General features: G+C 49.9%; 1 protein-coding gene across 2 annotated transcripts in view; it reads right to left on the bottom strand.

Moving 5' to 3' along the window:
• DOCK2 (dedicator of cytokinesis 2) overlaps positions 1-11,654 on the bottom strand; it is a 354,825-nt gene extending 343,171 nt beyond the window's left edge. For both annotated transcript variants that reach the window (XM_045820015.1, XM_045820013.1), the window contains exon 1: positions 11,532-11,654. In XM_045820015.1, the coding sequence (XP_045675971.1) occupies positions 11,532-11,574 (43 nt within the window). In that variant the 5' untranslated portion in view covers positions 11,575-11,654. The remainder of the gene's footprint in view (positions 1-11,531) is intronic.
• Positions 11,655-13,869: the final 2,215 nt, after the last annotated feature.

Here is a 13,869-nt window from a genome sequence, read left to right on the forward strand (position 1 = left end):
GAGAACAGCACCTGGTCCACAGGAGAAGTTCAATCAGGATCTACGGAGCTTTAACAAACATATCCCTTGTTGAACAGAAGGGATACGAACGTGGAGGGCAGGTGAGTTCCTTCTTCCGGCTCTTTCTTGCACTTCCTGAGTTTCCTTCAAGAGATGCTGACCCAGCTTGGCTGCCAGTTGTGATGGCAGCCAGCAATGCCCTATGACCCTTTGGGATGGATTCGTACCTCATCTGGGCCCCTGCCATTGCTGATATGTTGGAAAACAAAAGCTTCAGTGAACACCAAGAGTTTGGATAAGTAGCAGTATAAGAGGAACAAAACAATAATGGGGAAAAAGAATGTAATTGCCTGAAGCTCACTCTTCCAGTCCCTGAGGTGGGCTTTGGAGGGTCTCCACTCCGGGAGAAATAGAACTGGCCAGCAGGTCCACTTTGGATTCACGTGAAACACGTTCACTGACATGTACTAGCAGTCTGCCTTAAGTCTCCGGGCAGGGCGGCCACAGCCTCGGCACCATGGCAACGGCCTGGCCTTGCACCGGGGAGGGTGAGTGAGATGACTCAGCTGACGCTTTGGGCAGCAAGGCCAGGGCTCAAAAGTGGTGCAAGTCAGCAGTGAACGAGGCAGGAGAATCAGAGCCACAGGAAACCAAGGAGGAGGTGGTGTTCCCCCACCAACCAGGAGAGGACAGAGAAATGACAACCTCTGCTGAGCACTCTAAGGACCAGACTATTCCAGGGCTTACCCCACAGTCACCTACTTCGTCCTCATTGCAATTCTTGTGGTGGATACAACTGTTATGTGCTCCATCTTACAGACGAGGACACTGAGGTACTGTAAGATCAAGTGAGGAGCCGGGTCACACAGCTAGGAAGGAGCTGAGCCAGGACTTTAGCCCGGGCAGGCTGGCCCCAGGGCACATGCCTCCAACCTGTTGCACCGTCATCCTGCCGCTCACTAATGTGTATGTCCTTAGCACCTGCTCTCTGCCAGGTGCTGATTGGACCCACGCAATAACCTTATGGGTTGCATATCACCGTGCTCAGTTTCTAGCAGGCCAAAGTGGCATTCCCAGCTAACAAGAGGAAAGCTGGGACTCCCATGACTTCTCTAAAACAGTGATTCTCAACTGGGGACAATCTTCCCCCAAGGTAACACCTGTCAGTGTCTAGAGGCATTTTGGTTGTCACAGCCCGGGGCACAGGGGAGGAGAAGAGCTCCTAGCACCCCGCTGGCAGAGGTCAGGGATGCTGCTTAACACCCGGCAGCGCACAGGACAACCCGTAACACAGAATTATCCGGCCCCAAGTGTCAATACAGTTAAGGTTGGCAAGTCCTGCTCCAAAACGTCCTGCTGAGATTCACAATCACCTTTCCACACTCTATAGGCACACGCACACATGCACAAACATGTGCACACACTCTCTGCTGCGTTCACACACTCACACACTGGAGCTGGAAGAGCGGCTGTGTCATGAAACCCACCCCCAGCCTTCAGTCCAGGGAGCACCTGGCACTCTGCTGGGTCTGCACGTTAGGGGAGCAGGGCGAGAGGGAACGGCCCCTGCTCTCCTGGAGTTTTTGTGCGGTCTAGCTGAAGAGACAAAATGAGCACGCAAGAAACAAGAAGCTGTCTTCGAGACAAAGGCTACGCTGTAGGCCACAGCAGCTGTGGGCTCTCCGAGGAAAGAGATCGAGAGAGGCCTCATGAAGGAAGTGAGGCTGGAGAGAGAGGGCGGGGAGAGGGAGTGCAAGGGGAAGAACTAGAGCGAAGGCCTTGAGAACCTGGGTGGGGAGGGAAGGCAGGGAGGGGAGGGAGCAAGGAGAGGACATTAGCCTGAGGAGTGCACAGACCCAGTGAGGAAGAGCAGAACCATCCGAATGGAGTCCCGGACTGAGAACTCTGGGCCTTGATGCAGCAGCCAGCTACAGGAGGCCAGGTGTTTGCAGAAGAACTCAAGAACACCCCACATGTGGCTGTGCTGCTCTCACGGGACCTCCTCCAGACAGGGAATGAGGTAGCAGTGAGGATACGAAGGCAAGATGGGGCAACTCTGTGCACCTGAACCTCATGAGGCACCAGAAAGTGAAAAACCTCCAATCTCTGCTCCTTTCCATCCCACCGCCCACTGCCCACTCATCTATCTACTCACGTATCTGTCCATCCACCCACCCACCCACCCATCCATCATCCAATCAACAGCTACTAAATGAGCACCTGCTTTGTGCAAGACATCCTGTGCAGGAAAAGAGCAAGAAACACAGTATTGCTGCCATGGAGTTTCTATTCTATGGAGAAGTCAGATAATTCCACTCGGGGCTGCAGTGGAATATGACGGGGGTGATGGCAGGAGCCATAGGAACACGAAGCAAGAGGTGCACCCACCCCCGACCTATGAAATGGGGGCATTAGTACAAATAATGGCGGTGTTCTCTGCTGCCTCGGGCAAAAAGAAGGAAATTCCTACTGGACTGCAGCTTCCTGAGGGCAGAGCCTGTGCCGTTTTCAACTCGGGGCCCCAATACCCAGCTCTGGACCATCACTTAACCCAGGCATATTGAACTTAATTGATCCAAATAAACTATAAAAATGGCTTTCTTTCTTGGCAGCTCCTAGCTCCACCCCTGACTCCTCTCTTTCTTTCACGCCCACATCCAATCCAGGAGGAAAACCCCATCTGCTCCACCTACAGCACATGCACCCAGATTCTCGGCACGTCTGACCTCCTCCACGGCCGCCTGACCCCAGATGTGGCCCGCCACCAAGTCGTGCCTGGTTATTGCAGCAGCTGCCTTACTGGCCTCCCTGCTTCCACACGTATTTTGTTTAAGATTTTATTTATTTATTTTTAGAAAGAGGGAAACTCCGATGTGAGAGAGAAACATGGGTCGGTTGTCTCAAACACCCTGACCGGGACCAAACCTGCAACCCAGGCAGGCACCCTGACTGAGAATCAAACCAGAGACTTTTTGCTTTGTAGGATGCAACACCCAACCACCTGAGCCACACCAGTCAGGGCTCCCTGCTTCCACATTTAATTCCCCTCTACTTACGCACCATGAAACTGCTAGGATGATTCTTTTAAAACAAAAAAAGGACATTCTACAATTCCACCAAACCCTAAAATGCTCCCCTCGTTCCATTTGGAGTAAAAACCAAAGTCGTTCCTGCATGACCCGGGCACTACTCGGCCCACCCTCCCCTTGGAGAGCCATTTCCTACCACTGTACCCCTTGCTCGCTCTCCTCCGGCCACACCGGCCTTCCACACATCAGAGGGGCTCCCTGCTCAGGACCTTGGCATCGACTTTTTATTCTATCTGAATGCTACCTGAAAAAACTCCCTTGCTGCCTCCACCAATGAGGTAAGCGGCAAAATCCCAGTTTCTAGGCAACCCTCCAGGGTTCAGCTGGTACCAGGTATGCTCTTCTTCCATAGCCCAGCATGCCAATCACGAGGTCTGGCATTGCCCCCACTGAATCCAGCCCAACAAATGCCTGCTCAGCATCGCCTCTGCTCAGACCCTGCATGGCATCCTGGGACACGTACTCAAGTCAAAGTTCCACCTAGTTTAGACTCCCACTCGAGGGATCTTGTGTCGTCAGCAGGATACTTAGTGCCCTGGAGCAATGCCTGGAAAGGGGTCTGGGGAAGTGGCCACATTGTTAGTCATACTCCCTGCATCCCCAGCTTCTGTGACTGAGGCTTTAAACAATGCAGACGCTGACAGCGTCCTAGTGGGGTCAGAAGGGCAAGGGATGACTTTCTCCAAGGAGAACAAAAAACTGAGTAAGACTTAAGAAGCTCACAGACTCAGCTGACTGCTTTTCAACGTGCACCAATTAAAGGAATTGGGAAGTAAGGAGAAAGCTCCTATTAAAAGGAACATTTGTGGTGTCTCTACCCATATCCCTCTGGAGTTGGGAGGCGATAAACATTATCATTCCCCATTTGCAGAACATTTGCTGTGAAACACAGACTGTGGCACTCATGTGTAATTAAGTATTAAATTAACAGCCTGTAAGCCTTAAAAAAAGAAAAAGCACGAAAAACCAGAAAGAGGTCCAAAGGTCCAGAAATCAGCAGAATATTATGGTAGCTACACTGCCTGTCGCAAAATACAGCAGCAACATAAGGATGCTGATCTCAGGGGGGAGCAGAGTTTAGCAAACACAGTCTGTCGAGATCCCTTCAAACAGAAACATTATGGTTGGGTGCAAGATGCCCCCAACTAATGAGACCCCTGTGAGCCCAAGGATTAGGATAATCTCCAGTGTGGACCCCAACAGCCAGCCCAGCGGGCACTCCTCAAACAATCCCAAATTGCTGAAACATTGGAAAGGAGGAGGCCCAGGCACCTGAGGATTGATAGGAGGAAGGAATTTGATTTCCAGCCAATGCGTTTTTGTTGCACCTGACTAATTTATGGGGACCGGTCCAAAGATACAGTTGGCCGCCATAGCAAAGACACATGTGCTAAGATCTGTCCAGACTTTTCCTTTGGGACTCTTTTCCCCGTTGCTCCTGAGAGGCCTTCTCGGGCCATCTATTTAAGACCCCCCCCCCTTCAGTATTTTCATTCATGAACAATGTTCCTTTATTACAATAATACATATCACTATTGGTGATTGTGTGATTATTGTATTCTCCATGTAGTTCTTTTTTGTCCTCCCCATAGACTATAAGCTCCAAAGGGTAGGAACCATATTCACCTAATTCTAGTAATCTCAGTGTCTAGCGTAGTGCCTAGCACATAGGAAACACCAAGCAAATATTTAAGAAATAAATGAAGAAAGAATGAGTGAATGGATGAACAAGTTAGTGAGTAAATGATGCTTTTTATCCCTCCTCCTTAAGTGCTGCCTTTGACAACACCTGGTCTCTCCGTAGCAGAGTCTTGCTGAGATGTATTTGGGTTATCTGCTCTACCCACGCCTCCTACTCAAACAATCTGCCCCCACCCGTGGCTCAGGCTCAGTGAGTAACAAGCCTCATGACCCCACCCCAGAGCCACAGCGTACTGGACCAGGCAGGGGCAGCACCCTGGTCAGACTGGGCCTATTCTTAGGCAGGTAATGATCTCCACCTTGAGTGGCCTTTCCTTGAAAAGGTGAGTCAGCCACATACTCTCTCTCAGGACTTTGACAAATCAGCACAGAGAAAAGATTCAGTAGATACCTGAACTGCAAAATAGCGCAGATTAGAGCAGGCGGCACGCTGGGGCCCCCATCATGGTGCCATCGGACGAATATCAAAATTAGAAAGGAGCACAGGAATCAGGAGTTGGCCGGGAGAGGAAGGGGAAGGCAGTAGATGTGTTTAGAGAACATGGAAAGCCGTGGAAAGAAAGGCAGAGGTTTGCAGGACTCCTCGGTTCAGGCCCTTCCAGGAGCCTGCTGCCCTGGATTCCTGGATTTCTGTTTGATTTTCCCTGACCCTTAAAATACATCACTCCCCCCACCCCACATGCACATTTGCACCACACAACTTTTTATCAAACTAGTTCGAGTGCATTTAGTTCCTTGTAATAAGAACCTGTGCTGCAAGGGACTCCAGCGCCCATTGTCCACCCCGTATCTGTCCAGCTCCACATGGACTAGCTCTGTCCAGGGTCCTGGGCTGCAACCACATCGCCTGCATCCCTGGACCAGGGGATGGTCTCAGATTCATCCACATTCCCCCATCAAAATGTGGAAAAGACCCCTTCTCCACTTTTGCAGAGCTTGTTATTATTTGAATTGTGCTCCTTCCTGCAAACAGAGGATGTGTTAGAGTCTTAACCCCCAGAATCTCAGAATGTGGCCTTCTTTGATCAGGTCCTTATAGAAGTAGTGAAGTTAATAGAGGTCATTAGGGTGAGCCCCAATCCAATATGACTGGTGTCCTTACTAAAAGGATAATTTTGGAGAGAGACACCAACATAGAGAGGATTCCATGTGAAGACAGAAGCAGAGATCAGGGTGATACCTCTACAAGCCACAGAACACCAAAGATTTCCTGCAATGTACTAGAAGCTAGGGGAGAGGCCTAGATCAGATTCTCCCTCACGGGCCTCTGAAGGAATCAACCAATACTCCCCAACACCCCACACAGGTACACAACCATAACTAGAGCCAACCTGCATAGAGAAGAGGTTTCTAAGCAGAACTGAAGCCCCCATACAAATCTACCTGGCAGGCCTGGCTTCAGAGCAAACAAATATTTCACCTGCACTCACCCACTATCCCTGCCTTGAAGTCTTCTTTCACAGCCCCTCAATTTCATGCCACAGACCACAGGCCATCTGGTAATAAACTCAATTCTTGTCCCCACTACTGCCATAAATTAACATGCTGAAGTCCCAACCTCAGGATGTAGCTATATTTAGAGAGCAGGTCTTTAAGGACATGACTAAGTTAAAATGAGTCTGTTAGGCTGGGGGCCTGAACCAATATGACTGGTATCCTTCTAAGAAGAGGAAGAGACACCCGGGGGGCAGCATGCACAGAGGGATGACCGTGTGAGGCTCAAGTAATGAGAAGACAGTTGTCTGCAAGCCAAGGAGGCTTCAGGAGAGACACCTGGGCACTATGGGCACCTTGGTCTTAGATTTCCAGGCTCCAGAACTGTGAGAAAATAACTTTCTGTTGTTTAAAACACCCATTCTGGATATTTTTGCTATGGCAGCCTTAGCAAACTAATATATCATCTCTAATACCCTTCTTATCTTTCTTCCTTAGGAACGGCACTCCTAATTTTTAGCCTCCATTACAAACTACATGTTCTAGCTTCCCTTGCAGCTAGGTATAGTCACATGATTAGGTTTGGGCCAATAGGATATAAGAGAAAGTGTCAAGTGGGTCATGGCCTTCTTGTTACCTTCATCTTTCCTACTGTCTGGAAGGTGAACCTGGTGGCTGAACCTTAAGCAGCCAGTTTGCTTCAGGAGGCAGAAGCCTGATGCCAAGGAAGCAGCGCAGGAGACAAGAGGAGCCTCTCTACCACCTCTTCACGGGCTGTTTATTTCTAGGCTTTCTGTGAGGGAGAAATAAACTTCTAGCTTGGTTAAAGCTACAGTTTTGGAGGTTTTCTGTCACCCATAGTCACACTTAATTCTAACTGATACTGTTACATATTCTGTCTCCTCCTTTCCATCCCTCCCTTCTCTCCTCCAAAGAGAAAGCTCTCATCACCAACGAGAGTCTCAGGCAGAGGGAATTAAGACAGTAAAGGCCAAAAGGAAATGTTAAATATATACTGTATTTTGCTGTGTATAATGTGCACTTTTTTGCCCAAATTTTTGAGGGAAAAATGAGGATGTGCATTATACATGGGTAGTACTAATTCCATATCTATATAAATGCTTTTAATTCTTTTATTTATGCATATGCATTAAAAGTGTAACCATAGCCCTGGCTGGCATAGCTCAGTGGATTGAGCTTGGGCTGCGAACCAAAGCATCGCAGGTTCAATTCCCAGTCACAGCACATGCCTGGGTTGCAGGCCATGGCCCCCAGCAACAGCATATTGGTGTTTCTCTCTCTCTTTCTCCCTCCCTTCCCTCTCTAAAAATAAAGAAATAAAATCTTTTTTAAAAAAGTGTAACTACAGTAAGCAGTAATGATACCTGTATGCAAAATAATATCCTGGAATATGATCATCAGTTTTATATATAAATAAAAAATTGAATTAAAAAAGTTAAAATGAGAGATTTTTGTTCCTGAAAGTTTGGGCCAAAAACATGGATGCGCATTATACATGGGAGTGCATTGTACAGGGCAAAACACGGTAAGAGGACTCCCACAAAACTAACTTTGCACGTAGGCAGTAGAAAGGTAAATTGTCCTTCGCTTCTGTTCTTCTCCTTTATCCCTGTCCTTCCCCCAATTAATTATACTGACCTCTCACAGACAGCAGCCTGCTCAAAAATCTCTCTGCTCACAGAATGAAGCCCAAATTTATAAGCTTCACACTGGAAGCCCTTCACAATCTGGCCATAATCTACATCTTCAGTGCTCTCTTTCACTACAAACATCCTCTAAAACGGAAGCAAACTGTATACTGTTTAACCCCGATGCCATACACATTTCAACCTCCTGCCTTTGTCTGTAAGGTTCCTCTGCCCAGGTCCCCTCCTAATAATGCAGTGCCAAGAGCCTGGGTCTGAAGTCAACGGACTCTAAGACCCAGCCCAAGGACTTTCAAGTTTGGCGAACACGGAGCCTCGGTTTCTTCATCTGTAAGATGAAAATCATAATCCACTGTCTCACAGAGATGTTCTGAAGCCCCCTGACGAGATCCTGCACAAGACGGGTCCTGTGAACCACGGAGTGCTACGTTTTGTAAGGCTCGGCTCTCGCGAGCCTGGCATTAGGGCGCATTACCCTGCGTCTCTCTGGGCTCCGCAAACATTGGGTCAGCCCCTTGACCTCGGTCACCGACTTTCATAAAGACAGCCAGCTTTCCAAGTGCTTTTCACGCAGTCACTTTTCACAACAATCTCCTGAGACCCATATTATCCTTAGGACCTCCGTGTCACAGATGAGAAAACAGGACCCGATTTCAACCCAGTTCTGACGTCACAGCCCGAGCTTCTAACTGCACACAGTTCTCTCCAAGGGCCTTTTCCCACTCACAGCCACAGTGCCTTGTCCGTGGCAACTCCTACCACACCTCTACCCGAGGGTCCTCTCCGGAACTCTAATGGATCACGTGTTAAGGCTGCAGCAAGAAAGGAAAAACAACCTGCCAGGGGTCCACAGGAGGGTCACCCTGCTGCCCATCGAGCAGCAAGGGGAGCAAGAAGCCAAGCAGTTCTGGTGGTGAAGCGGCCTCCTGCAGAGCCAGCCGCCCAGACAGACAGACAGACTCCAGCAGCCCACACCACTAAGGCCAGAGGAAGCAAAGGCTAAACTGCACCCGCGCTGCAGAGGAAACCAAATGGGAATGCAAAGCTCAGGCTCTCCTTGTGCTGGGCCTGGCTGGGACTCCGGAGATATTCCAAGGACCCCTAATCCTTTCCGTGGCTCTACCTCTTTGTCTTCCTCTAAGCCCTCATATTCGTGATCTCAAATGCTCTTCATGAAAGCACACCTTGAAACAGAAAAGTAGTAATACCTAGACTTACGATAAGAAAATTAGAACACAAATCTGTGCAAACTGTGATGGTATCAGAACCCAAACCCGAACTAGTTTCTCTCTGGGCACTGTCCTTTCTGCCTGATGACTCCAGTCTCCCCTCCCATCACAACCTAAGCCTCGCCTTTTCCTGCCATCCACCCAGAGCCTGCAGACGAGAGGCGAGGCTTGCTGTCCTTAGCTCTGACAGTTATGGGCACAGAAAAAGAGATCCCTTTGATGAGCTGGCAACGAGCAAGTACTCTCTGGCTCCCTAGAGGGTCACAGACCTTCTGACCCCCACACAACAGAACCTTCATACGTCGGCATGAAAAATGTCTCTGCCATCAGCTCAAGAAGCCTCCAGGTCTGGAGCCTAACAGCGTTCCCAGACCCCAAGCACGGAGGTGAGACTGCCGCTGTTGCAGAGGGTGAGAACCTGCTCCACCCTGTCACCACATCCCATCCTGTAATGTCACGTCCTCAACTGGGCCTCCATGCAGAGGACAGAATCTAAAAACAACAATTCATATCATTTAGTGAGGACCACTTTATGCAACTGGCATTCTTGGAATGTTCCGTGAATTAACTCCTTTAGTCCCCCCTGCCACCCTGGGAAGCAAGTACTGTTATTATCCCCATTACACAGACAAGGAAACTGAGGCCTGGAAAGAGTAAGTAACTTGTCGAGGCCACAGGGCTGGGAAGTGTGGGAGACTGGAGTCCAAGAACGGGCAGCCTGGCACCAGAGCCCATGATCTTCACTCCACAGCGCAGAGCCCACAGAGCAGGAACGCGCTGCAGCCCTTGGGAGAGAGGGTGGGGCTCCTCCCCCACACTCAATCTCCCCATTAACTGCCCTGGTTACCCCGGACCACCCACCCATACTGTCCCTTGTCTGCCACCCAGGCACCTTTGCTCTTCTGTCCATCCAGCCGCCCTCCGCACTGGTTCAGCATAAATCTGCTCACGTTCCTCCCCTCCTCACAAGCCCCCTATGGCTCCCCATTGTCTAAGTGGAAAAAGTCTCAGCTTCTTGGCCTGGCATTCATAGCCTTCTGAAATGTAACTCTGACTTGGCTGGGGCATAATCATTCCCTTCAATGCACCCTTCCCCGAAGGCGGAAGGTGCCACCCCTTTTCTTTCCTGGATACACACCCTCTGTGTCCCACTGTCATGTCCTGGGCCACATCGATCCCTCTACCTACAATGGCCTGTGACCTGGAATAGTGGCCATCTTCCCCCGAGAAGAGTTTCAACCCGATACCCTCCAGCTGGAAGGGCCAGAGTGAGAGAATCTTTGAAGTTCAAAGCGTTCTTCATGGAGTCTAGTTCAAACTTTCTATTTCATAGATGGAGGAAGTGAGCCCCCTGGAGGGTCTGGATTATTGTTTGTTCTCTGGATGGGGACTATGTATCTTAAGACAGTGCCTAGAGGACAGTATGTGAAGGGATAAATGTTGAGTTCTCCAAGGCAGCGTTTCTCCAATGGTGGCCTCGGGGCCCCCTGCCCCTGGTCACTCTCCACACTCCTCCGACCTGCTCCACCCTCCTCTCTGGGGCCAGTGTCTGGTATCTGCCAGAGTTGCAACCCTTAGAGAGGTTTTTAAATTTACACCTAAGTTTGAAAACCACACTGAGTCTACGGGGATTGCACCACAGATGCCACTTAGTAGGAGTCCCGGTACCTGAAGCCTCCCTTCCCCCAGCCACCACTTCCGCATGAGCTGAGGCAAAGGCCTCTGGGACCGTAGATGGCTGAAGCCGATAGGGCTGGCTTCTTGGATATCCCTAGTTAACCTGCTGGGAGCCTCTCCCCCCAGGCTCTCCAGGGCAGAGTGAGGGATCCCTGCCCTCTAGCCCCAGGCCCCAAGCCTCCACAGCCCTCTGGGCTAAGGCTCAGCCACATCAGAGGTCACCTGACCCAGGAAGAACAGGCAAGGGGCGCAGGCAGATGGGTGCCGCTCTGGACAGAGGTGGAGGGAAGCACGCTGGGCCAGGCAAGGGCAGCCCAGGGAAGAGAGCAGTGCTCGCTCTAGAAGACCAAGTCTGCTGACAGGGAGCCGGAGTCCACTCCTTGGACAGTGGAGTCTGGCACAGAGAGCCCAGCTGCCAAGCGCTGGGCTGGGCCCCATCTGGGGAAAGCACAAGCGTTTGCGAGAGAGGGCAGCCTGCGGCAGGGAGGGAGAGGGTGCGCGGGCTGAGCGCAGCCTGCTGGGCGGGGTGCCCACCTTTCTCTTCCACTGCCTCCTCTTCCCCGCCCAGCTGGCACGCAGCAGGCTGAGGGAGCCACTGAGTCCCCTCGGACCTCGAATCAGCGCGCGCTGCCAGCGCCCAAGCTGCTAGCTGCTGGCTCCCGCAGCATCTTTCTGCGCGCGCTTCTCTGGCCACCTGCCCTCTTCCCAGCTGCGGATCCCACGCCCACACCTACCCACGCCATGCCGCTCCTTATCAGTTTTGCGCCAGGGAGCCATGCTGGGCCGGGGGCCTGTGGGCCCCTGGAGTCGTCCTGCGGGGAAGCAGCCAGGGGGTGGCAAGGCGCCTGCCGGGCCCCACTTCCTTCCTCTTTTCAAACTCTCTCTCAGGCCCGCCCTCCTCTCCTCCCTGGGGAGCCCAGCTCCTCCTCCCTCATGGTGAGCAAGGAGCAAGGGCATATTAGGAGGCTAGTGGCTAAAAGGCCAGAAAGCCCCCCGCCAAAAACTAGGGCTACCCCAAGCTTGTCTCCTCCCCAGGTGAGTGGGCAGAGGCCAAGCAGGTACTTGGGGCCACACAGGCCACCACTGCAAGTGGAGGAAGTGCCCAGATAACCGGGCCTACTGATTGACCAGAACTCCCTCCCAGCCCCAGCAGAACGAGCTTTGGCCTCAGATGTGGGCTCACATCCACACGCCTCATCACTGTGCAACTAGGGCATAAATGCCTTCATTTTCATAAGCTTCCGTTTTCTCATCTGTCAGATGGGATATTAGTACCTACTTCGTGAGATCATTGTGAAGGTTACAGAAGATAATGCATGCAGCAGGGAACACATAAGTGCTACTGTGAGGGTTAGAGAAAGAATGTATGCAGTTGGTGACACATAAGAGTTAAATAGCCGCCGGAGGGGAAGTCACTTGTGGTTTTTATCCTTTTGGTGCCGCAGATGCATTTGAACATCTGATGAAAACTGAAGAACCTCTCCTCTGAAAATACACACGTGCGGGGTTTACCAGCAATGCCAGGAGGCCAAGGGTGCTCGTGACGGGGACCCCAGGAAAGAGCCCTAGAGTTAGGCTAATGGAGACATGTCTTGGGGGTAAAAAAAAAACAACCCTCATTTTTGCTCTGTGAGCAGATTCTATCAAGAAACAAACAAACAAAAAAATGTCTCCTTGATCCACAGTGATAAGACTAAATTAAAAGTCTTCCTGAGTTTTCTTTCTTCATTCATAACTCACACTACCCCTTTTGTGCCTTATACTAGAGAGTCAGTAAGATAAATTAAGCAATATTGCAGCTGACAGGCAACTATGGCAAAATATTAATTTCATTTTTCTAAAGTTATTTCCTTTTCAGTTTTTTTTAGCAGCACAGATTGGGGAGTATCATTTAGAGTGAGCAGTTGAACCAGTCAGGACTCCCCCAGAAAAACAGAAATATATATGAACACGGGGTTGGCTAAGCAAGTCCAAAGTCTGTAGAGCCGGCCAGTAGGAAGAAGTCTGGAAATTCTCAGGCAGAGGCGGAAGCTGCGGTCCGCAGCTGGAATTTCTCCTTTTTCGAGGGAAGCTCAGTTGAGGCTTTCCAACTGATTGGATCAGGTCTACTTAGACTATTGAGGATAATCTCCTTCACTTAAATTCAGCTGATAAGAGATGTTAATTATATCTACAAAATAACTGCCAAAGCCACACCTAGATTGGTATTTGATTAAATAATTAATTAGGGTCTGTAGTCGCACTGAGCAACTCATAAAACTAACCACCGCAGCAGCATTACAAATTGGACTATACATGAAAGGTTGGAGAATTTTTTCCATAAAAAATCAGATTGTAGATAATGCAGTCTTTGGAAGCCAAAAGGCATAATCAAGGCTATTATGTAGGTACTTATATAAGAGAAGAGAAATCAAGTTTCCACAATTTTTACTGATAAAATTCAAAATTTGATATTAATAATTGAGCATATTCTTTCGTGCTACTGGTTGAGGAATAAAGAAAATATTTTTGAGATCACATTTCATTTCACTGGAGTTCAAAGTTAGTGTTCCTTTTCATAAAAACAGACTGTAACTGTTCATGTGTTAATGGTGATCTGTAACTTTATCACAGATCTCTAGGCCCTTGTAATGTTATGGTATGCCTGGGAAACTTGGGCCACACTGGACCGTCTACAAATACGGTTTAGGGTGAGGCTGACCATGTCAGAAAGACCGGTGGTGTGATGTACACAGACAGATGTGAGCACTGGGCCCCACAATGTCAGCTGATCTGGAGGTTGAGATCAATCACGTGGGCAATCAATCAATCAACCAATCACACCTCTGTGACAGATACCCAATAAAAACTTTTGACACCAAGGTCTGGGTGAGCTTTCCTGATTGGTGCTACTCCATCCGTACTGTCACACAACGATGCCAGGAAAGTGACACGCCCTGACTCCGTGTCGAGAGAATGACACAATTGTTTGGCACTTCCCTGGACTCTGCTCCAAGCTCTTCCCTTAGGTCACTTAACTCTGTGTCCTTTCTCAGTAACAAATGGTAACTGAGTCTAACAGCTGTCAGTGAG

The sequence above is a fragment of the Phyllostomus hastatus genome, unplaced genomic scaffold (assembly GCF_019186645.2).
Source record: "Phyllostomus hastatus isolate PE091 unplaced genomic scaffold, TTU_PhHast_1.1 phas_contig_150, whole genome shotgun sequence".
Taxonomy (NCBI): Eukaryota; Metazoa; Chordata; class Mammalia; order Chiroptera; family Phyllostomidae; genus Phyllostomus; species Phyllostomus hastatus.